The sequence below is a fragment of the Seriola aureovittata genome, chromosome 8, assembly GCF_021018895.1.
Source record: "Seriola aureovittata isolate HTS-2021-v1 ecotype China chromosome 8, ASM2101889v1, whole genome shotgun sequence".
NCBI classification, from domain to species: domain Eukaryota; kingdom Metazoa; phylum Chordata; class Actinopteri; order Carangiformes; family Carangidae; genus Seriola; species Seriola aureovittata.
The window spans coordinates 17,947,247-17,971,916 of record NC_079371.1 but is presented as its reverse complement, the minus strand read 5'-3'; the positions used below and the strand labels follow the sequence as shown (position 1 = coordinate 17,971,916).

The 24,670-nt window shown below is 40.7% G+C and overlaps 1 protein-coding gene and 1 long non-coding RNA gene across 3 annotated transcripts in view; both read left to right on the top strand.

Annotated features, from left to right (window-relative positions):
• LOC130173940 (uncharacterized) overlaps window positions 1–6,012 on the top strand; it is a 131,775-nt gene extending 125,763 nt beyond the window's left edge. The window contains exon 4 of the long non-coding RNA XR_008828523.1: window positions 5,942–6,012. This is a non-coding gene — a long non-coding RNA (uncharacterized LOC130173940). The remainder of the gene's footprint in view (window positions 1–5,941) is intronic.
• An 11,510-nt stretch (window positions 6,013–17,522) lies between these two features.
• On the top strand, window positions 17,523–23,564 carry si:ch211-153b23.7 (uncharacterized). 2 transcript variants are annotated; one of them, XM_056382681.1, is made up of 7 exons: window positions 17,523–17,798; window positions 20,551–20,701; window positions 21,128–21,271; window positions 21,453–21,581; window positions 21,678–21,926; window positions 22,164–22,292; window positions 22,737–23,564. In XM_056382681.1, exons 1-7 carry the CDS (start codon window positions 17,653–17,655, stop codon window positions 22,962–22,964), a joined length of 1,176 nt encoding a protein of 391 aa, XP_056238656.1. In that variant the 5' UTR covers window positions 17,523–17,652; the 3' UTR covers window positions 22,965–23,564. The 2 variants fall into 2 exon arrangements, with proteins under 2 accessions (XP_056238656.1, XP_056238657.1); XM_056382682.1 differs by having other exon boundaries at window positions 17,526–17,798; window positions 22,167–22,292.
• Window positions 23,565–24,670: the final 1,106 nt, after the last annotated feature.

Sequence of the window (24,670 nt, the reverse complement as noted above, 5' to 3'; positions counted from 1 at the left end):
GCAGCTTCATCTTCATTTGGGATGATGTGATTCAGTATGTCACAATATCTAGAGCCATTAGTTGTAGCTTGACATAAAAATATGTCAAAAATATTTTGTTTGCCTTTAAAAATGATTGTAGTTATTGTTTTCCAGCAGGCTGTGCTATTGCTAAAAGCAGAAAAAGTCCATTAATAGCCTTTATGACATACAGCCAATGTGTTTTCTAACCTGTGGTTTTACGCATCCTTGACTGTTTGAAACCAGAATTTCATCTAACATTTGATAAGGGAGCTATTGAGACTTGAGAGGTGCAGGCAAGATGTGTTGATTCTCAGTGAATCCAGCAGTACGAATAACCATTTCACATTACAGGGTTTCGTATGATTCACTGTTAATGGCAAAAATATTGATTGATAGAGCAGTTATGAGTGCAACATCAACACCCGTAAAAGACATATATTATTCTCCCAAACTACCAAAAGGGAGATTTAGTTTGTGCTGAGGTGAATGGAGAGTTTTTTATGTTAATGTGACATTACAGAAAGTGCTGAAACCTGCAAACGCCAAAGCTTGCAGATAAACTCCAACCATCTACACTTTTTTATTTGCACCGTCTTCATGAAATTTCATTGATCTTGCTAACAGCAAAAACCTTTGATATGCAAATACCTAATGCTTAACACATGGAGAACAAATACACAGATGTACACAGAGTTGCTTCTATACACAAAGACACTGAACAAGCATGTTTCATTACACACATGCACAGGAAAAAGTGGTATTCAGTCTGTGTGTTGTTTTATGTTGTGTATTTATATTTACCTTTAAAAAAAAACCCTCAAAACTGAGAATGATCCAACAGCAATTAACAGATATTTTATTATAGAAATTCTTCATTCAGAAGATTAAACACAGTTTTCCTGGATGGATCAACATACAGTACGTGGTCCAAAAGACACTGGGACAGTTTTTTTTTTTTTAAACCTGTTTTCAAAGAAAAAATGAAACAAAGCAAAAGGCAAAATTTATCCACAAATGAAATTGTTTTAAAAGAAGCTTTAAAGCATTTGCTCATCCCATTAGAGACTACACCGACAGAATTGGGAACTAAATCTGATGTTATTTTGGGAAACATTTATTCACTCACAGGAAAGAAATAGATACAAACATTTTCAAAAGATACACTACAAACCATTGACAACTGGAGATTAGCCACGTGTATGTTAACCATGCATTATATACCTACTCCAAAGTTGCAAAAAGCATATAATATCTTTTCCTAAACTGTAAATAACTATGAGGGAGCTGGGTTTGTTTTTTTTTTTTGATGAATTATGTTTCCTGCTCTTATGTACCTTCAGACTTTTAAAACATTTGCAGAATATGGTGTGATTACAAGCCGGGATCATTGAGGTGTGACAAACTGTGCTGCGTTTCACTGTGTGATTGCATTTCTGGTTGGACAAAGAATCACACACACACACACACACATACACACACACACACACACACACATATACATACACGCACGCACGCACACACACACACACACACAAATAAAATGTACTGCAATATTACAAGTTCGCCCCAAAATGTTCACACAGCACGGGAATGGTAGCTGATAAAAACAGCATAACTGGCTCACCAACAGGAAGAGGTGTCACTCAAAGTGTGATAAGTATGGTTTGTTCACACTGAAACTGCCAGTTTCTGTTAACGATGTATCACAAAATGCTGTTTACATTTATATAATTTAAAAGAGCCGGAGAGTCGGGCTGATGATAAATGGGAACAAAAACTGTGCCTGTAGAGCACTCTCATCATTAAAAGAAACAGCACTATTCTTCTGAAGCGCTCATTTGTGTACGTACAAGTTTTCATACTGTTTAATAGGCTGATATCTCTTATGTCCCTTCTAAAACATTTGGTGGTTATGCAACATAGTAAGCAGACTAGCTGCTTTCAGCTGAGTTAATTTCAGTTACAAATATGATGAAAATCTTGTGAGCTGCAGAAAAGATGATCACCCGGAGTTCAGATGTCTCAGGCAGAAGTATTTATTGCAAGCTTGATGTGCCGCAGAGAAAATGATGAGCAGTACAAAGACAGCAAGTGAATCAGAGTAGTGCCACACCAATTTTTTGAAGATGCATATATATTCCTAGGTATCACATGGTTGCAACACTTTTCCATACGTTGCTAAACTTATATTCTAAACCTATATATGTGGAGACTCTATCGGTCACTCATAACTGAACACTGTCACATGCTCTTACACAATTAATATTACATGTGTCTTGTCCTTTCTCCTACTTACTGTGGTTCATCCTTGACTAGAACTGAATTTGTGCAGTATTCTCTAAGTTTAAGTTTTAAGACCTTGGTTACCCTAGCAACAGAGGATAAAAGTGTCTCCAGATCAGTCATACTAACGGCTAAACAGTAAACCATTGTCTAACACTGTGGAGGTCGTTTTGACATGAACTCTTGGAATGTGAGTGAGGACTAGAAAAATAGTGAAGAACACTAGAAGTAAAAAAACTCCTTCACAACAAGTCAAAAGCTATTTCAGTTTCTACTTAAGTCTTGTGGAAAAATAAGGCCAAATCATATGTTACAGAGTTGATGAGATTTACAGGTGTGTTGCTGGACCTTGAAGGAACCTCCGTAACCAGACTGTCATCGCATTTGAAAGAAGAGGTGGTACAGAATAGAGGGCGACCGATAGTGGATTTTTTAAAGGCCGATATAATAACAATAGTTTGGACACCACCACATTAATAATGCCTTACTATAACCAACAACCTTATCATGCTCATAATTTATGAATAAAGCTGTCTTATATAAAGTAAATTTTAATTTAAATATAAATGATCTCAGGTGCACAGTAATGCATCATAGTAATGTATGCCAACGCGTGCCTGGTGGAGGTCGTGCAGCCATCGAGCAAAGTTCTACCGACTCCACCGTCCTGTTGGCGCCAATTAGTCAACCAACCAATTAATTGGTTGAAATTTAGTACAGAAAATTGTCCTTTCACTTCACATGTATGTTGACTGCCACACTCTATTAGAAGTATTGGGGGAACTCGCAACAAGGTTGATGGGTTTCATGTCAAATGTTTGTTTTCTCTTCCTCTGGTTAAGCTCTATGACAATAGTGGGCTTAACCTCTGCTCATCATTAGAGATAGATCCGTCTCTGATCTCATGGGGGCTTTAAGAAACCAATGATGTTGTTTCTTCAGTACAGCCACTCTCATTTTTATCTCCTGGAATGTAAAATAGTTTTTGATCACCTAGAGCCTGGAAAAAAGAGGAGTCTTATTGAAAAACACCTTGCAAGGGAGAGTCCCAGCTGAAAAAGAAAGTACTGGCAATAAATCCACTAAAACCCACCGAGACAGGTTAAGTTAGTGGTGAAACCTCCAGAATATAAATTTCTTTGATGACAAGGCAAACTGCTTTTTTGAGACAAAAAGGTGCTACATCAGCTTTGGTTTTTAGTGTCTTAGGGTTGGAAAACTACATTGTATTGTAGTCACTGATACAAAACAAAATCATGAATTATAGTAAATATAGTATGCGATTAATGCTCTTCTTTCTTCTTCTCTGATTTTAGACTTCAACACTGCCTTTTGCAAATTTCCAAAATCACAAAATCCGAAGAGGAGCATGTCTCTTAAGGAGGCTGCTGAGGTCTTTTTAAGTGTTGCTGCTCTACTAATGAAAAAATGAAGGGAATCCGAAAAAAGAGAAAAATCTGCCACGGCGTATCAACAACATGAAAGAACAGCACACTTCCTGTGTGTCAAACAAGATGGTAACGTCGAATAAATTAGTCTGTTTTGTGCCATAATGTAATGTTTTGATATTAAGTCAGTCATTCAAGTCTTTCCCAATCAACCAATATAAAAAGTAAAGTTAATATAAATGTAATGTTGTATCATTTGGTCGTCTTGGAGTATAAAATGTACTTGCTCCATTCAAACGACAAAATTTTAATCTAGAGTCAGTTTCAAGTGTATGAACAGTCAGCACTCCAAGTGTAGTGGTGTTGCTGTGGTGTGAAACCCAAAAAGATCTCGGACACTTTTTGAATCAGAAAAACCTTTTAGAAAGCTGGCGTTGTGTTCCTCCCCCTGTGACTGAGAAACCTTGACTCAAAGCTGTTCCTCTCTGCTGCACATCACAGACTCCCTCCGGACGCTCCCACCACTCCGCTGTCACCACATGCTCTATTTCCCCTCCAAATGTGAATACTCTCAATCCCTCTGTCTTCTGCATCGCTTAGTGGCAAGTGTTTGTGTGTCTGCATGCGTACAGTTTGTAAATTTGTATGCTTGTGTATGTCCTCTAAGCCTGTCTGTATGAATGAACAGATGAGTGTCTACCCAGCGTTTTCTCTCTTTCTCTTGCAATTAAATACACTCACAGAATTCCATGAGTATCAGTTTCATTGGAAAGTTTAACTCTTTATGTCATTTTTCCAAATACTTCAATTGTAAGGTGCTTTGGCATGAACAAAACAAAGAAAATACAATTTCCAAAATGTCTAATGCAACGAACAACACAAAGATTGAAATACACGTATGCATACATTATATATTTACAGTTATTTATTACACAATTATGTGTGTGTGTGTGTGTGTGTGTGTGTGTGTGTGTGTGTGTGTGTGTCATGAGGGGAGCAGAAGGAACAGTGGGACTGAATATCAGACATTTTGGATGGCTCCCAATCCGATACAGTGCAATACCTTGCTTCTTCCCCCTCGGGCTCAGTTGACATTTAATTTCTCCATCCTGGTGACCAATGCATAAAAGAAAAGGTCCAGCTGCAATTACAGCCAAGGTCAATGCAGTAGCGTGTAGTGTACTGTGATGTTAAGATGTTGAATGGAAGCTTTTATGGCGTCTCTATACTGTCGTGCATACACACATACACATGTAAAAAGGAAAGGGAGCCTTCATTTTATTCAAACAAAGACATTATTAATATCTCACAGAAATATATTGCAGACGCCAGAATGTTCTGTGAAATCATAAATGTATTGCAGCATTTCCTCTATGTCAGTCAGGATGTTTGCATACTTAATTTAATCCTTTTATAGCTATTTCAGTCAACTGGCATGGAAGCCATGCATGTCATGAATTCAGCCTCCTGCTAATGGTTTTAACATAATGGTTTGGCTTTACTCTGTCAGCCTGATAAATATGTGGGACTCCATGTTCATTAATGACCTGTCAATCAAGAAGGAAAGGCACCACGGCAGCCCCTGATACAGACTCAAGACAAATAAACATGACCTGAAACACACATACCCAAAGACATGCAATCGCCTACACAGACGCACACACATGAAGATATAAAGGCAAACAGGGGCATCCTTGCAGTCAGCTGTCCATGTATCTCTAGCATGGTCATTAGCGTGGTGCCTCTAGGTGTCTAGAGGCTGTTTCCCTCACTAATCCTGCGAAAGAGTTACATACCAACCTAGCTTAACACCTATCCAAATGAAGCAACAGAGCACCACCTCATTATAACTTCAGCTTTTTTTCCTTTTTTTTTTTTTTACCCCCACTTACTGCAGCTCTATCCTGCCAACATCATTTTTCTCTTTCTCTCTCTTTCCAGCTCCTCTTATCCTTTGCTCCTCTCCTCTCTCATTTTGTTCCCTGCTGGAGGCTCATTTAGAGCTTACCCTGGACCCACGCCTGGCAGAGTCGCTGTCAGTCAAACTGGAAATAATCATAGCCATGCTGTGTAGTAGCAGCGAACTACCACTGGGGGGTGGTAGTGTGCCTTTCCCAAACTTAGGATTTCTATATTCTAAGCATTGCTGTGCAATGCCCCCCCCCCCCCCCCCCCCCCCCCCCCCAAAAAAAAAAAATGATATCAACTATCTCATATTCCAGGAGTGGACTCATCTGAAAACCACATTTTCTTGTGCTTCCTTTCAGAAAAGATGGTGTTGTGCCCTGACAGTCAACCTCCTGCACCATGCAGCCCAAACATGAGGAACCGAGGAAGTAAGTGAAGAGAAGAGTGAAATCAAACTGTACGTGAGGTAGCATAGGGAGCGAGGAAGTTAGAAGGATGGAGCAGATGGTAGACAGATGGAGGTGGGAGGGCAGAGAAGAGAGGCAGAGAGAGAGAGGAGAAAGGGCAGGATCGAGGGTGAATCCATCAGCGTCTTCCTGTGAGGCATGACAGAGCGCCGGACAGCTAGATGGATGCCTGTATGTGTGCTCACTGAGGGGCAGAGCAGCTGGCTGTTCACTTCTCTGTCTTTTGTTGGATTCACCTGGTTGCCCCATTGACACACAACGCTGACACAGCAGCGGTACCACACACACACACACATAGTTAATATTCACAGCAAGTCCTGCAAATAGAAAATAAACTGAGAGCATGGAGCAGCAGCGCAGACAACCACAGCATTGTTTACAATAGGATTAATATCAATGAAATGCCAGGCAATTTCAGGGTTTCACTCCATCAGCTATCTCAGATGGAAGTTTATGCATCTGTAGCTTTTTCAGAGCAGCAGTCACTCTGGAGCTGAGCCCAGTGGGTGAAACCTGGGTTAATACACAATGGTAATAACACTCTGGTCTCTCAGCAGAGTGGATGGAGAGACAGAGGGAGATAAGTTGGTGAAGAAGTCGAATGCTGAACAGGTCCTGCCTGAGGCTTGTGAGCCAATATCCGTCACTGTGGCATTAATTATATTCTCTATTCATTAGAGCACACCCTGGGGACCGCAGTTATTAGACACAGCCCAATTAGGCCTGCAGTGAGCTAATGATGCCGGGTAGGGGCGAGGGGCAGTGGGATGAATAAGGAAACCAAGAGGGTTGCAGCAGAGCCTCCATCAGCCCCTTTTCTGGGAGTGGGAGGACACAGGGCAGATGAAAAAGGATGATGTAAGAGGAAATGTAATCTTACAAGCCATATCCTCAAAGAAATCTGTTTTTGCTGTTATTCTCTTTGAGTGTATGAGAGAAGAAATAAGTAAGGTTTATCTTCTGTAGAATATTCCTATGAAAGAAGGCCTGCGTCAGAGGATAAGGAGAAAGCTGAAATTAGAGAAAACCAATTTCCCACACTGGCACTGATATTTGCACCAGGAATAAACAATAGCACAGTGACATATTGTGGAAGTATGATGTTGATGTGATGGACATGTGAATGTGTGTGTGGGACAATGTCTTACTGTAGTCAGATTTTTTCATCTCATCCTGTAAATCCCACATACTGAATCAGAATCAGAAGCAGAAAACATTTATTGATCCACGCAGGGAAATTACTTTGTTGCAATTGCTCAACATGCAGTTAAGTATAAAAGTAAAAACAACTATGAAATAGTCATACTAATAAATACACATTAAGTGACTAGAAAAATGTACAAATGCAAATGTGCAAAAAGTAATGTGTCCTGTGTCATGCGGTTGAAACCCTTGGAGATGATGTATGATGAGGAAAGCATTCGGTTGCCGAGTCTCACAGCAACAGAGCGGATGATGTACACATGGCTTTTTCTGTTAGCAGATGGGGGGATGTAAACAACAACCAAGATGGCATGTGGACGCAGCGCCACAGATAACAGTTCAATGTCTGGGCCGCACAACGCTCTTTCACAGTGATGTGACCAGGGTGGCACCATGTGTTGTTGATCAAAGTGGAACACCCAACGACTCTGCTCTTGAATCTATTCCTGTTTGCCCAGTCTGTCTGAAAGCCGTCGACAGCAGTGATGAGACCCAGAGTACCTTCTTGTATCCATGCCTCTGTGAAACACGACACTACACTCAGGGAAGTCCCTCCAATTCCTCACAAGGGCCACTAACTCATCCATCATATTCTCCAGCAATCTCACTTGGTCCATGATGGTAGAAGGGAAATACAGCTTATATCTCTTCTTCTCCATCAGTCTCCACTGTCTGGACTCAGCTCTCTTCCCTCGTCTCTTCGTTTCCTCCTGTGCATCCTCTCTATTTCCTTCTCTTGATTTTTTTTTTTTTTTTTGCGGACGTGTCCGTTGTTCTGGTCGCCATGCCGGCCAGCTTCAGTGTAAACAATGAGGCCATGATGATGTTGCACAGAGGTAGCATAACAGAGTAAAAACACATACCACTATATGTACCACAGAGTAAAACCCCGGTGAAAAAATGGACCAGAACTCTGCAGAGATTTCATACTTTTACTGCACAAAGAAAGCTGCTTTGCAAAAGTTACTGTCCCATGAAAGACAATGACATCTTCTGTTTCTCATTTTTACAGTTCCAAAGGATAAAGTGGAAGTGAGACAGAGCCCAAGTATGGAGGAGATAATATCTCATATTTATGATTTGTTGAAGAGCTTCCAAATGTAGATGGGCATTAGCAGATGAGGGGAGCTTTATAGTCAGTATTGCAGCTTGGCTGTGAAACTTTTTTAGTGAAAGAATTTCCACATATTTTATGATGACTATACAGTTTCAGCCATCGGATTGAACAGGAGGTTTGGATCAATTCTCCTCTGTTCTGATGTTAGAACACAGCAATGCTCGAAAACCGTATAGATCTTCTAGCAGCGGACGTTCTCCGTTTCCTGCTCGATATCTTTTCTTTGAGTTTTCTGTCTGTCTCTCTGTCATGACGACTGTATGTGTGCACGTGGCTGCCCTCGATCAGGCAAAGCAGATAGTCTGTTATGGCTGGAGGTGAGGTGAATCAATGTATCAGCACTTCTTTGATGCGCAGCCTGTTTCCCTATAGCGTGTCTTTGGTTGATTAAACACATCGACTGGCCTGTCAGCAGGCTGGAGGGATGGCCCGCTGCACTCCATGGCACCACTGCTCCCCAATCTTTAAGCCTTAGCTGGAGGCTAAAAGGGAAGAGCAACGCTGGATGTTAGGTGATGTCAGCACAATAAATTTGACAACACAGGAAAGCATGTCTTCATCTCCACTGTTTTCCCTCTCCTTTGTATAACAGCCGGGAAACTTTCATCTCTCTTTTTTTTCATTCTCTTCAAGCCCCAAGGCTAAACAACCTCACTATCCATTGCAATTGTAGTCCTATTTGAATGCTAAATAGATAGTCATATTCTGTAACTGCTTTGGCCTGCTCTGTGTCCATTATTGAATTAATAATTTCAGATTTATGTCTTTCTCTCTCTTATTCCTCCTGTGTCGAACTGTCTCTCCCTCTGCCTCTTTAACTGCCCCTGCCTCTCTTAAGAGTGAGCTGATGCGATGATATCGATGACTCCCTGACTACAGTGCATCCATGGGCTGATTATGCACTTTTCCCTCCAATGTAATCCAGCTAATGATCCAGGGATTTCATATTTATTATGCAGCACACCACCATTTATCATTTCCCAGCTCCTCGTATAAATAGTCATATTGGCTTTGAGTAGATGAGAAGCAGGCAAAGGCAGAAACTAGCTGTCTGGAACCTGGGAGGAATAATACCCCCATTTACTATTACAGGCCCAGAGCAGGTATTTTATCTCACAGAAACATTATCTGATTCTCTACCAAAAAGAAGCAAGTTTTAAGTTTCAAGTGTCACTCCCAAGACCCATGGTGTATATACATGAAATGGCTGTATTCATATTTCCTTGCACACATACTGTAAGTGACTACAACACATCTGCGCCCACTTGAAACGTCAAGGGCTAAGAGACCACAGGGTTTCATTTAAAGGGGCACTCCACTGATTTCACAAATCAAAGTCAATTTAAAAAGGGAACACTGTTCATCCTGTGGAAAAAGTTGCATAATGTCTTCTTCAGGAGCTTTGTCGTGTGTGAGAAAATAACCTGATGATTTAATCTGTGTCATAGCGGATTCGTTTTGTAGAGTACAGTTTTATATGAAAAGGATAAGAACTACGATGTCCTGAAGAAAGATGCTATTGAGTTGCATTAAAGGAAGTGTAGGATTCAGTGTTTTCTGAGCTTAACGCACACTAGGGGCATTTATATTTACGCAATAAGGGGTTAAGGTGTAGGAGCCTATGTAAGTAGCCACCATAGCTAATGTGCCCTTCATCAAAAATACCAAGAGATACTACACCTTGGCTGCTTGTGTTTTCTCCTACAAGTTTCTGATGATAGTTTATAATGAAGACAACATTAGGCAAGTTGAAGAAGGGTCAATAATCTTCTCCCTTTCAGTAACGCAAATCTAGCAAAACCATTTCCACTGCAAACATTATGCTGCAATCCATAACCATAAATTAAAGATTGTAAAAACAGCAGCCGCATGGCATGTTTAATCTAAGGTGACCTTTACAATCGTTTCTCTATATCTCTAAGTAAATGAGAAAGAAACCACAATTACTGTGGGGTATATGATTTAAGCTTGATACAGCATGATCATGTACAATGCATCCATCTAGTGCTGCAGTGGCACTTATCACTGGATGATATCCAATAATGACCTATAAATCGAAACGCCATGGGTTCCTCAGACAGGACTGCCTTTAACTTCTAGTCTCACGTATAAATCCACTTTATAAGTCAGGATGTTTCTGTCCAAGCAGGTTAGATTTTAGATTTCGATCACAAGTTTTTCGATCACAAGTGTCCCAACCTTACATTAGTACAATATTAAATCGGTGAAGTACCCTTCTAATGTCAACCCAGTGAAACTACTAGATTCTCTCATCACCCCGTGAAACATTCATCATCATCGTCTTAGAGGCTCATTGTTGGCTCGTTTGTTTTTCTTTCCGTTAACTGGATTTCAACAGAAAAGAAGGAGGGTGCATACCTTTCCTTATGTAAAAGAGTTAATAATAAACTACACAAACCTGTCACATAGTTTTATAGTGTCAGCTGTATGATTTTAAGAAATTGCCATTTAGTCTCGATCCCATCCCATTTCACCAGCTTAGACTAGTCTTTTGCCAGTGCTGGGAAATTATCCTCTTTTTCCACTTTCTTTCTCTCTTCACACCATATGCAGATCCTCAAAATATTCACAAGCGCCTCTCCAAATACACACATAGAAGAAACACATAGTGGATTACAGATGGATTTCATATAGTGTTTGCTTTCAGTCGGGCCCTATGTTAATTGATCTTATTGATTCTGTCAGGCTGATCCAGAGCCTGCAGGCTCACAGCCATCCCTCCCCCTTCAACTCACATCCCCATAGACCTCAGTTCATATTCCTTTAGCCAACACACACATATACACATAGCAATTCAATAATGCAAGGTGCGGCATCCAATTACATATTGCACAGGTCATGGAACTCTTATTTACTTTACTCCTGCTCCATAATGACCAAACACTGTTCTGAAATTACCTAAAATGGGAATTTCTTTCATCTCAGCAAATATGTGCTGCTCTATGCGTTCATTCATATGGCTGAGCAATCGTAATGCAATAAGCGGCTTGCCAGGAAATATGACATGTCAAACTTCGCAACCTCACACCACTGCTGGAGAGATTAGCTTTCCAGAAGCAGCAGAATAGAGTTATGAGAGTGTTTATTGGCATGGCCTGCGAGAAGTCTGCAGCGGAGGATTGATCGGCTCAGTTGTTCATAAGGTCACATCGTGGTCCAGTGATCAGCACATGAATGACACTGACTGACTGTCTCTTGGCTGATAATCACCTGATGTTAGGTGAGGTTCAAACGGTCAGTGTCAGATGGCAGCTCTGTTCTCTGTGTGTCCAGAAGGAACTTTAGATGAAATACACTATGAAGGCTCAAATTACAGAGCGTGGTGTCCTGTAGAAATGTTAAATTCTACATCGCTATGAGTCTATTTTTTATTTATATTTTTGTTTGATTCTTTGCCCTGACATTTTCTCAGGTACACTCATGCTTTGCATGTTCCATACAACCCTTTCCCCTCTCTCTCAATTCGACTCCAGCACTAAGCCGGTGCACAGATTAGGCTGCAAGCAGATGTGGAAAATGAAATCTTTCGGATGCAGCCTGCTGTGATATTGCAAACTCCTGCTGCCCTCACACCTACACACACCCTTTTACCTGTACAATATTTATCAAACACGCACACTCTATATATTTGTGTGTTGATGGATGCTTGTGTGGCTTCGGGCCATAGTCCCTCTGCATCTGCTAGTCAGTGTGATAGGCTGAGCTACTCCAGCTCAGCACCATATTTTAATTACATGAAAAAAGAGCCAGGCAGCAGTTCACTTTAATTTTCCCATTACACTGTGATTGTGATTCACAGTGTAAGGAGCAGAAGAACACAGTGCTGCTCCATCTTTTTGTCACCTATTACTATTCTACAGCTGATAAATGGGGGTCATAACTGTCCAGTAGAGGTCTAGGCCAGATATGCAGAGTGCTCTCCTCTTCCTATCGTGATGGAGAAATAGAAGAGAAAAGAAAGAAGGAAGGACAGAGAGAAGGACAGAAGGAGGTATCGAAAGAAGGATAGCATGATTGATGAAAAGAAAGGAGGACATGTATATTGAACTCAAAACAAAGGTTTAGATTACACAAGAAGATAATGATGGACCTGGCTCAGCTACGGATTTAAATTGACCAAATCAGATTTACTCTACAACAATATAATCTAGACAGTGAACCGAGGCTTTGATGTACTGTACTGTGTCATGGCCGGGCAGAGAAGAGCCATGTTCAGAGATTGTCTCTAATGAGCTCACCCATGTTGAAGTGCAAAGTAGGGTGACATTAATTCTTAATGGGAGCATTAAAAGCTTAGTTAATGGAGAACAGTGAGCATTTGTGATTAACTGACCAAATTAATAGCAAGTGTCACATTAAAACTTTGCTGAGTCTGTCTGCCTTTCTGCAACACAGAGCTTCTCATATGGAATCAGATGAGACACTAATAACAGCAAAAATTGCTCCATAGAAAACATAAGCACAATTTAAGTTCTTACAGGATAAGACTGGTGTTTCTAGTTTTTGTTATGTCAGCAAATCATTTTAAAAAATCAAAAACAACAAGTCACAAGTCCAAGAGACTACTACTTTCTAACTTCCCTAGTTTGTCTGAGGCTCTCTTCCTGAAGTTATTTTCAAAATAGCTGGGCACTGTAGTTTTTAGGAAATGTTTCTCACACAGTATGCGTTTTTGAGGATTATTTTTAGCTAAGGGATTATACACATTTTGTTCTCTAGTGAATATTTACACCAGCAGGATAGTGTATGTGCAAGTGACTCAGTGTTCAGCCAGTCACCTCCATGGCACAGAGGAAAAAGATAGATCAGGCTTTGGGTGCAAAGAAAATACTTGTTAGTGGGATCAATTTATTTTTGATTTTGTTGATAATTAGAATATAACATATTGTCAACCATATCCTTTAAATGAGTATTCCACTGATTTAGCGTTGCACTCCTACGACACTTGTCAGACTCAGGTTGACATTAAATAAAAAAAAAAAAGAAACCTAATGCCTACATGACCCACAATGTGGCATGACCACCAACAGCTCTGTTGGATTTATCAGTTTCATGCAGCACCCTCTGGAGCTACTTTGTACTTTCTGTACAGTCTTTGTACAGCTAATTTTTTTCACAAACAGTATTCACTAGTACTCCATAACACCAGCCGACTTAGTTCCCCATTTAAACCTCTTATGTTCCTCATGTCACTTTTTATCATGAAACTGGATAGAGCTCTGAAGTTATCATATTTATAAATTCAACCTTCATTGTTCTGACGCAAAAGCTGATCCCTCTCTGTTATAGCCCCTGCACATTCCTGCATGTCAAGACTTCAAGCTTTATCTTTAACAGTCTCTTTTGCCTCTGACGTTGCAGGAGTCCTTTTCATGTCTATAAATCTCCCAAGGTCTGTGTGAATATTTTTTTGGTGGGGTAGAGCTTTTAGAAAGAAGAAGTGAGCTGCATCTCATTACATGTGATCAATATCATTTTAGAAGTGCTGTATTCTTTATCTGTAGCTACAACTGTCTTCTATTTACCAATGACATTGACCACTGTTTGTTTTCCTGCTGTCGCTGCAGCCCAGTGCAGCACATTTCTAATGAAACACTGCAGGCAGCTGAGATACTCTGACCTTACTCGAGGGAATTCAAAGCTTTCTTTGTGTTTTTAACTGCTTCTACTCCTTCCACTGGTAAGCTTCTCTTTTCAAGCTAATATTAAAGCAGGGGAAGGCTGTTATATCATGTAAATCTGTGTGTGTGTGTGTGTGTGTGTGTGTGTGTGTGTGTGTGTGTGTGTGTGTGTGTGTGTGAGGAGTTAGGGCTGGGCGATCTGGCCAAAAGATCATTTGACAATCTGTACAGGTAGAATTGAACTCCTGTGATCATATGATTAGTTGTGCATATGGTTGCCTGGACCCAAAGCCTGTTACATCAACTCAAGGCTAAAGGCCCAACTCACAAATTTCTGAATCCTCTTTCCGCTCTGACTTTATTCTGAAAGTTCTGACTGGAAGTTGTGATTCGTACTTTTCTGCTGCTTTGATGCTCCTCTTGGATTGTTTGTCGCTACTCTTTACCCAAAACACTGTCTTCCCTTTAGAAATGGTGTCACATCCAATCACATTTTTTGCTTAGTTCATATGGAGTGTTCATTTGAACAGCCCTATTATTTATTTATGAGGTGCTATATGTAAGTGTTTTACTTAGAAAGCTCAATCCCGGCTCATCCCGCCTCATGTTTCCCTGCCTGCAGTCCCACGGATGGACTGCTGCTACGCCACGACGCCAAGCTCGCCATGGCTACAGAGCAGATGGCAGTTAGTGGGCTGGCTAACAATGGACTGGTTAGCAGCGATTTAACTTTTAAATTAAATATCTACGATTCATCTGAAAAGTAGATCATATGCCAAAGAGAGATCATCCATGATTTGAGATCTTGATTGCCGAACCCTAGTGTGAGTGACTGTGCGAGTTTGGTGAAGGGTTCTTTCCCTTTGTGGTAAACCAGGAAGAAGAGGAAGAGAAGGATTAATGCGCTGTTAAGCTTTGACAAAACAATTCTCTACTGCCTAAACTTCCACTTACCCACTCACCCACAGTCTTGCAATCCAGACATACACACACCAGTGCTCATTTATTTTTTATAGCTATTAGTTAAAACATACAGAGATACACTCTCGGCCAAACTGTTGCAGCTAGAGACTACACAGGTGAAGCAACTGGTACAGCTTATTAGGTCCAGTCCCCCAAACCCAGACTTTTTCCTCTTAGCTAGTGAAGAACTGTATGTTCCGGCTCGTACAGGAGCGGCAGTACCCTCACTTTGTGGGACACTCTCTATTCCTCTCCAGGATCTCCTGTTAGACTAAAAATCAATCCCCCCGTGGAGCAGAAGCCCATTTGTCCTTGGCTTCGACAGAGGCTTGGGTCAATAAAGGCATTGCATCGCTACTTCCTCGTTGGGCCTCCCAGCAAAGTCTCTGCTTGGCACAGCAATACTCTGACTGGCGTCCATGATAGATGGCACAGGCATGTGAATGGAATCACTGGAGCAAGTCAGAACCGCTGGGCAGAACCGACACATTTTGTTGCCTCTCCCGCTTTTATCTCATGGCGGTGCATCAGATGGGAAAATGACAGCAACTTTGAATCAGCCCCCTGGATACCACAGTAGATAACAACACTCCATTTAAACTCTTGGTTTACTTTTCCCACTAGTCAAAAACCTATTTTCAATGATCTGCAAAATAAAGCTTTGTAAAAAAAAATAAAAAAAAAAAATAAAATGTACCTCTCATTGTAGGTTACTCAGACTGAATACTCACATTGGTGCTTTGAGGTAAGTGCTAATGTCAGCATGCTAACCTGCAATGACAATGTCAAAATGCTGATTATTAGTATGTTATCATGTTCATCATCTTACTTTATCATGCTAACATTTGCTAAATAGCGCTAAGTTGAGGTTAATGTCAGTAGTTTTTGAGGTTTCAGTTTCAGTTTTTAGCAGAGAATGCCAGAAGTCAGTAGGATTCGCCCTCCTTACATAACTGTACAAAATGTCATGGCATTTAATTGAAGCGTGTACAGGCTAATTGATATTTTTATAATGACAAAGTATCAAATGACAATGTGAAAGGAGTGGTTGTTGCAATGATCTTACAGAAAATTATCGCCTGAATCTGCAGCTCCACTCAGATTTTCAGCTCTTTGTTTAGCTGTCCGAACCGTAACTGCTGTTTTGGTTCACTTTCTCTCTCCACTGTGCCCAGCAGCAATCAGCAGACAGACACAGTTAGCAACTAGCTGGTGAACATAGTGGAGCGTTTAGCAGCTTAAGAGCCTGATATTTCCCTCAGGAGTTGGTAGAGACCAAGAAAGGAGCCAGGAGGAGAGTGAATATTGGACTTACATTTGCCAGGCGACAAGAAACATGACTGCAAATGAATGGTAATTTTGCTCTGTAACCGCTGGATGTGTAAATAAGCAAGTGTTTGATGACAAGTTTGCCATATAGGCTTAAAAGGTGATGACACTGTAATTATTGCAGGATTACATGATTGTTGAGATATTTCAGTCTGAAACAAAGTGGTAGACCAACCGACAGACGTATATTGCCGTCTTCAAAGCCATGCTGCATCATGGCTAAAAATCTCTTTCTGTTTTTATGATACTAAACGCGCAATATCATATGGTTCCTAATAAAAAAAAAGGAAATAGTGATGCTGACAAGTTTTACTGTTAAGACCCAGGAGATTTGTTTCTACTTACTTTTGACCATCTTTTGACTGAACATAAACTTTCAGGGATCTTCACAAGCTTTAGAGCAGGATATTTTTATACACTGCAGCTCTTGTCTTTTTCATTTGGGAGCTATTTTTCTCAGGCATTACCCAAAGTGGCCTTGAATCTATTGGACTCAGTCGGTGGAGGAGAACATGTAGCAAAAGAGGTTGGCAAATTAATTCTCTTAGTGTTAATAAAAGACAGCTTAGCCTGACTAAGGGGAACATAATTAACAAAAATCCTTTAATTTACTTGATTGTCCCTTGGATGAACATGTGATTTACTAATTAACCTGTTGCAGCCCACTTCCCTCAATCCCAGTAATGAGCAGAGTGGTGAATGCAATCAGCTTGACCCTATCATTATTTGTCATGAATAAATGTATGTGTTACCATTATTATCAATTACACGTCCTGCAATATATAATCATGCAGAAATTATGCATATCTATTCAGCTCCCCACCTCTCAGCTCGTTCCTGAATTGCTCATTTGAAAACATAAGACACAACAGCTCAGCTAACAAGCAACAGTCTCCTAGGACACAGACACAAGCATAAACACACACACACACACACACACACACACACACACACACACACGCACACTCATACAAACACTTCCTACCCTTGAGTGGAGTTTCCCTGATTCTCCAAATAATGTCAAAACTAAACACCATGTCAACTCAGTAAAAATTACAATCACATTGTGTGAGGTACATTAGTTTAGACAACTCACCACAGAGGGACAGGCCCTCTTTAACATAAAGCTGAAACAGTTTGGTTGTGTCACTTCCTATTCTCTAAACTTCGCATCATGTGGTTCTTGGTCTCGGCAACTTCCTCTTTTGCTACGTATCAGAACCGACGACAGTATTTACTTTCCACCTCATGCTTAGCGGAGGATTTATGAAGAGAAGCTTCACCCTGTGCGTACAGCGGAGCTTTGATTTTGTTTGAGACTTTATGAGGATTTGAAGATTCGATCAGCCATGGATGGAGACGTGCTGTCTTTGTCATCTTCTTCATCTTTATCATCCTCATCAGCGGCAGCAGAAACACAGAAAGGTACTTCACCTAAGAGTGACAGCAGCCTCCCTCAGAGCCAACAGAGTCATAAATCAGCTGAAGCATTGTGGTATGTATGTTCTTATTTCTACACAACCAGGGTGGGCACAAAAACAGGGACCCCTAATAATGTAATATGTAACAATTTTAATGTAAGAACTCTACCAACATTTCACTGAGTGACAAAAAATATTAAATCTTATACAGTAAGTAATAAGGTGGTTTTTATTGTAGAAGTATTGTATTGAGTACAACAATGATTAATATAATCTAATGTTCTTAGTTTACCAAGCTTACTTAGATATACAGTTTGAGACTGATCAATTTGATCAAATTGTAGAAACAGTATGAAACTGTCAGCATAGAGAAGTTGTATTTCTGATAATGAGAGCGATGTTTCATGAAGCTGTTTAGTGAGCGGAGGAATTAATAGTGGCTGTGGAGTTTCCAGTGAGGTCATAAAGAGGCTTCAGTTCATTTTTTCACAACACTGACACACCAACATGTAAAAAGAAAAACTAGTAAAATTATACCTATTATATAATGTTATTTCTTTTATATTTAAGTGACTAATAGTAATGTTTTTTAATGTGGGCACACTTGGTAAGTGCCGTGGTCACACTACCTACACAAATGATTGGTCTGCCTTAAAATATCCATGTTGAATTGTGAAACTTCACACTTCTCTCCTGCGTAAGGGGATCCGACTACAGCCATCGACCAGCTACACACAGAGATCTATCTAGAGTGATATTTGTCAGAGTTGCCATGAGCAAGAAGGAAAGATATTATCTCTCTTTTTATCAAATGCCATGACAGTGAATTAGCATACTGCTGCGGGAGGCGGTGGCGTTTTGGTGTCCTTCCAAGACGGCATACGACTGAAAACTTTGTAAAACTGGGTCACACAGTGTACATCGGCTGTCAGAGGAGCTGTTAGAGAAGAGGCTCCGGATCAGAGAGACATTGAGCATGGTGTGGTCCCAATAGGATGGCTGAATACACGTTGCTGACTTGCCAAGACGGTATTGGACATGTACATGTTAACAGTTTGTGCTCATACTGGCCACTAGAATCAGACTCCATTTCATTTCATTTCAGCTTCTGCCTTCATCCTAGACCGCAGGCCGTGTTGGTTCATTGTGGATGATTCCCTCATTAGTGGCCATAAACAACCTTCGTTAAAGCCCTTTCCTGCCTTGTTGAATCCATAGGGATGACATATGGTTTGGAGTGTAGATTTAGACAAATATTTTGATTCTGGGTCAACTTTCCTTTTATGTAATACCCCTTTTTTGATGATCTGATGTATGATGTCTAATGTAGGTTTCACACAGACAGCAATATGTTTCATGGAGAACATATCCTCTTGGATGATATCTTTTCTGAAAATTCCCTTGTTTTGATCTTGAAAACACATTTTCGAACATTATCCAGGCACTTTGAGAAGTTTTCTTAAGGAAATAGTTCAACATTTTGTGAGAAACACTAATTACCTTTCCTTTTAAGAGTTGGAGGAGAATATTGACACCACTCTTATGTTTGTAGGCTACGTAGAAAAATATAAAGCTACAGCCAGCAGCTGGTTAGATTTGCATAAAGACTGGAAACACGGGGAAACAGCTAGCCCGGTAGCCCCCTTACCAAGAATCAAAGTGTAAAAACAAGTTGTGTTCTTACAAGGGGGTCATCCCTGCAACATTGCCACGCAGACAGTGGAAACTCCAGAAAATCACTGGTCCCAGGCGAGAAATAGTCCCACACACCCTGTAAATCTGCAACTAATTGGGGTTTTTCGTTGTTGTTGTTACCTTTGGACAGAGCCACTTTAGCTGTTTCCCCTCATTTCCTGTCTTTATACTAAGTTATACCCACTGCTTGCTATAGCCATGACACATGACATGACAGTATATTTTTAAGCCAAAGAAGACAGAATTTTTAATCTCATATTTCCATAATGCCTCAGGGGACTACATGTTGTGAAAACTGCTAAATACTTAAATGTCATTTTAGCCCTAAATAGACCTACATCCTCCTATTTGTACTGCCTCGATCTGTGAATATAACTCTCTGAAATTGTGTAACACCAGTTTTCACATAGCAGGACACTACGTAAGTGGATGAAAGCATGTGTTTGTGGGGGAGTTTAGCCTTAAGGGGGATCAGAGGTGATCGATTCTTTGTAGCACTTAGCTCTCTGAGGTTACAGTAGTCCTACAGTATGTTTGTGTGAAGAAGCCCTGGGGGCAGCATGCCGAGTTGTGTGTTCTTCCCTGAGCTGATTCCCCCTGGGCCCTCCGCTTTCTCTCTGTCAGCTATTCCTTTTGGACAAGACCTCACAACAGGGCTGGTGGAAAGGAAGTTGCTTTGACTAATTAATATTTGCAAATATTTTCCTTTTCTCCAAGAGGTTTAATAGAAATCAACATTTTCTAGGGATCATCACACATTGTTTCCAGAGGCTATCGATATGCAAATATATAGCAGATAGTAAACAGAGATTTTGATTGGCCAGAGTAGCAGATGCAGAAAAATCCACCACTCTGTGTGTGTATCTGAGTGTCTTGAGTGCATAATGTGACTGTGCATGCATGTGTGTGCGCGTGCGTGGGCGTGCATAATAACTCCAATTCGATTCTCTGTAAGTGCACTCTATGCGAGTGGGTGTTCAAAAGTGCCCTGACGTTCTTGTGTGCGTACATGTGTTTGCTTATTATTGGAAACCAACTGCTAATCTTCATCATCATGACTTTATTTATGGCACATATCCTCTGTGTATGTGTCCATGTATAAACTGAATGCGTGTGTCGGTGTGTGTGCAGGACAGAGGATGTGAGTCCCGTGGGTGACAGGTTGCTGTCCACAGAGGAGCAAGTCACTCTGATCACAGAGAGTATGACAGTCACCTCCACTGACCAGGAGAAACTGCTGCTGCTGAACAAGAACACTGAGCTCCGCAGAGTCAACAAGGAGGTACATCACCACCTTACTGCTGATGTCGGCAATTACTTTTACTTTCCTCTGAATACCAGAGGAGGACTGTGGGTGTTGTGTGAAAACTGATGCTAAGCTGTGAGGAATCATCATTAAAGTAAAATTTTCACGATTATACAACCTTGGCTTCCAGATTTTAATAAGTTGCTGCTTAATGAAATGGAGACAACTGAAAATGATTCTCTGGATTGACGTAAACTTGTCATGTCAGTCTGTCCTCACAACAACGTGAGCGTAGAGCGTCTCACTTCAATGACCTGAATTGACTTCCTGATGCACACGCTGTTGTGAGGACGGACTGACAATGATGGCAATAGTGATGAAATGAATCATGCTATCAGTGGCTGCAGCAGGGGCAATGGCAGTGGTGATGATGATGATGATGGTGGTGGTGGTGTGTTACAGCTGATGAAGCTGAATGAGGACTGGGACCAGGTGTACCGGAGTGCCACACTGGGTCTACAGCACAGGCTGGAGGCTTTGGAGCTGGAGAACTCTGCCATCAAACAGCTCAACAGTAGACTGCTGCTCAAAGTAGAGCACCAACAGGTAAATACACTCAAGTACTTCAAGCATGCTACAAAGCCCCTGCATCGGTGCACTGGTATAGACCCTCAAAAGTGGGTGTAGATACAGTACATGGGGGGATTCCTAAACTGTGAGTTATCATATACAGGTTTAACATTTGTGGTTTCATGTGGGCTGTTTACTATTTCACTTTGGCTTGCAGAGCGCTAAAGAGTACTATGAGCAGGCTCTGATGCAGGAGCTGAAGAAGAACCAGGAGCTGCAAGAATACATCAGGCTGGTGGACAGCAGGATGCAACACCCAGAAAGAGCCTGCACAACTGTCAGACAGGTATCTGTCCGTGGATTTGCACGTCTGATCAGATTGTGCATTTTCATTTCTGTCAATATTCTCTCATCATCACTTTGTCTTCTGTTTTCACTAAAGGGCAGCTTCAGTGCTGTGGTAAGCGATCCTGTGTCATGCCCCACCAGCAATCCACCATCCAGAGATCCCGACCTCTCACCCAGCCACTTATCTGGTTACAACCCTTCCTCCTTTTCCAAAGCTTCTTCAAGCGCAGAGGCTGGATGGCAGGGAAAAAGCCAAAGCAGCAATACCCCACTGGGAGCACTGGGAGACTCCCACCGAGAAGTGCAGGATCTAAAAGAGCAGCTGGAGGCACTAAGATGTCAGGTGGGTTGCTCTCTTCGGCACAGCATCATTGTGATGAGAGCAGAACTGATGTCAACTCACTGTTGCCAGGGAAAGATTTGCTTAATGCTTAGGAGGGGCAATCAGATGGTGAACTGCACCACCAAGTGGTGGCTCTGTACCTCTCTGAAATTTGCTCACAGCATAACAATAGATATCTGCAGGTCACAAGATATGGCTTTGATACTGGCTCACTGCCATATTGATGTTTTGTATCAGCAGACCCAGATTTATGAAGCAGAATATCAGACGGAGCATAACGACCACAAACACACAATGCAGGAGAACCGCAGGCTGAGGAAGAAGAGGGAGGAGATGCGTCAACAGGTGGCACTACTGCAAGAGCAGGTACTGTTCTAATTGTTTGTGCACATGCACACAAACACACACACGAATACATATGACATACACCAACACATTCACGCATAAAAATAAATGATTACATGTATCTGCAATTTGATCTTGACCTAAAAAAAAAAAAAAAACTGATGTGCTTCGGCAAATGAATATTCATGCAGTGCTGCAATTATTTTGTTAATTGTGTCAATCAAATGAGAGACTTCAGTGCCAGTGGTGAAGGGGTTAAATGTGGGATGTGTACGCTAAATATAGTTAAATATTTACTGTATGGGCAGTGCAATGGAAGTTTAAGCATAGTGTAGTAGTCATATGATCTAAAATGAAGCTTAATTTAAAAAAAAAAAAAAAGCCTTTGATGAGACATTTTCACAACTCCACATCTTCTTCATTTTTCTTTTACTGACTCTGTCTGGTGTTCTGACATTGCTACAGCTCAAGGTTTATGAGGATGACTTCCGACGGGAGCGGTCTGACAAACAGATGCTGCAGCGGCTGTTGTTAAAGAAAACGCCCGCAAACAAGGACCCTGTGCTTATCCACCGCTGCAATAATGAACAGCAGCCACTAGGAGGAGACAAGAGGACACAAAGCGGAGAGAAAAGAAAACAGCACCACCCACTCTGCCCCAAGCACCTGAACAGGGACAAAGAATCAGAGTGAGGTCCCAAGGGAGAGAAAAATCATGACCATGTACACACATGAAGATTAAGAGCATGAGCCTAAACCTGGGAAAGTGAAAATCATAAATGTTTCAATGATTTGTACTCACTCTCATTTGGAAAAACCTGCACAGTGATATTATAGAGATGCTGCACATCACACCACAAGGAAAATTGGACTCTACATGTAATCTTAGCACTGGATTTCATCCCTCTCTCTCTATAAAAGCAGCATTATCTGATTAATGCTGACAGTAAATAACATGTAGTAAAAGTTTATGGAAGCAGCCCAACATGAACAAATGTGGACTCAAGTGCTTCACTGGTTCTTCAAGGTTTATCCTTGGTAAGCTTCATGAAAATAATACAAACTTAAAGTTGAATTGTAGATTATAGTTTATAGGGGGTTCTGTTCGATATATATCTCACACTGTTATTAACTTTGGTACTTATATATATTTAATGTAATCTAAAATAATTCTTTCTAATATATACATTTCTTTAAAGTTAAGTTTCTATATTTACCCTGATGTTTATTGTAATGTCTTATATTTTAAAAGCTATAAATAGTCAGAATAATAAAATAAATTGTAAGAACTGATCTAATTATGCTTGTGGTTTGTTAACTGCTTCAACAGGAGGAAGCTACCCACATTTATCGACTTATCTATGGTATTTGTTTCTTTACTTTGACTTCTGTGAAATGTTTTCCTCTCAGTCTCATTAGAACACATAATAAATGTGTTTACAGTGACACCGGGAAGCCCCAGGAACAGCTGTTGAGGAGCAGTGGTTTTTCACGGAGTGTGCTGCAGATTTAATGTTTGCTCTGTCACTGAAGGAAGCTGAAAGGTTTTCTGCTTTTCTTTCCCGGTCATTGGTCCACTGAAACTCCTGACACATATCATCACACAACAAAAGGGGCCACTGAGTGATCTGGGGTTTCCCTCGGTACATTTCTCAGCATCCTTGAAAAGTTCCTGTCAGAGACTATAAAAAAATCCTTGTCTTTTGTATTAAAGCACATGACACACAGTCCATTTCATACACCACTGTAGTAGTATTAATCTATTATATTGTTTTCATTTTTGTTAATTTAGTGATCGGATTATTGATTAATCTAATTTATACACACGTTGACGCAGTATAGAATGAAAATGACAGCATGTGTCAGCAGCTGGGTGTCCTAATAACCGCAAGGGCTCCAGGACACATGTTTCTCCTTGTGAAGGAAGTCTGTTTCATGACCACACAACAGTATCTGCATCCTCAAATATCACTTTTTTCTTTTTTCTTTAAACTAACAGTTTGTTAATGACGTGTAAAATAAACACACCAAGTGAACCAGTAAGAGGGAGCCCTAATTTTTTTTTTTTCTTTTCACACCATTCATGTAAAATGGCACAGACATATTTCTATACTAATATTCTTATACACACATACAGTAAGGAAGATAAAACAAAAAAAGATAACTGTAAGGAGGGAAAAAACTGTTAAAAGAAGCCAAAATTGTCCATTAATGTGAAAGGAGACCAATGGGATTTTCTCTTCTCTCAGAGACTCATCCATGTTCACACACTCATCACACAGAATATGAAATACTGTATGTCTTTGTCCTGTGATCAGTCATCGTTCCTTCACTGAAGTTGAATATGAGGCTGTAATGATTGGGAAAGTTCATCTGACAGAATAATGAGTTTCTGTGTG

Bases quoted from the DNA above. Each gene is read 5' to 3' on its own strand.
- si:ch211-153b23.7 (XM_056382681.1), top strand. From the start codon at position 17,653: ATGGATGGAGACGTGCTGTCTTTGTCATCTTCTTCATCTTTATCATCC. The intron at 21,582-21,677 runs GTATCTGTCCGT...TTTTCACTAAAG, and splicing joins CCTGCACAACTGTCAGACAG to GGCAGCTTCAGTGCTGTGGT. The intron at 21,927-22,163 runs GTGGGTTGCTCT...GTTTTGTATCAG, and splicing joins TGGAGGCACTAAGATGTCAG to CAGACCCAGATTTATGAAGC.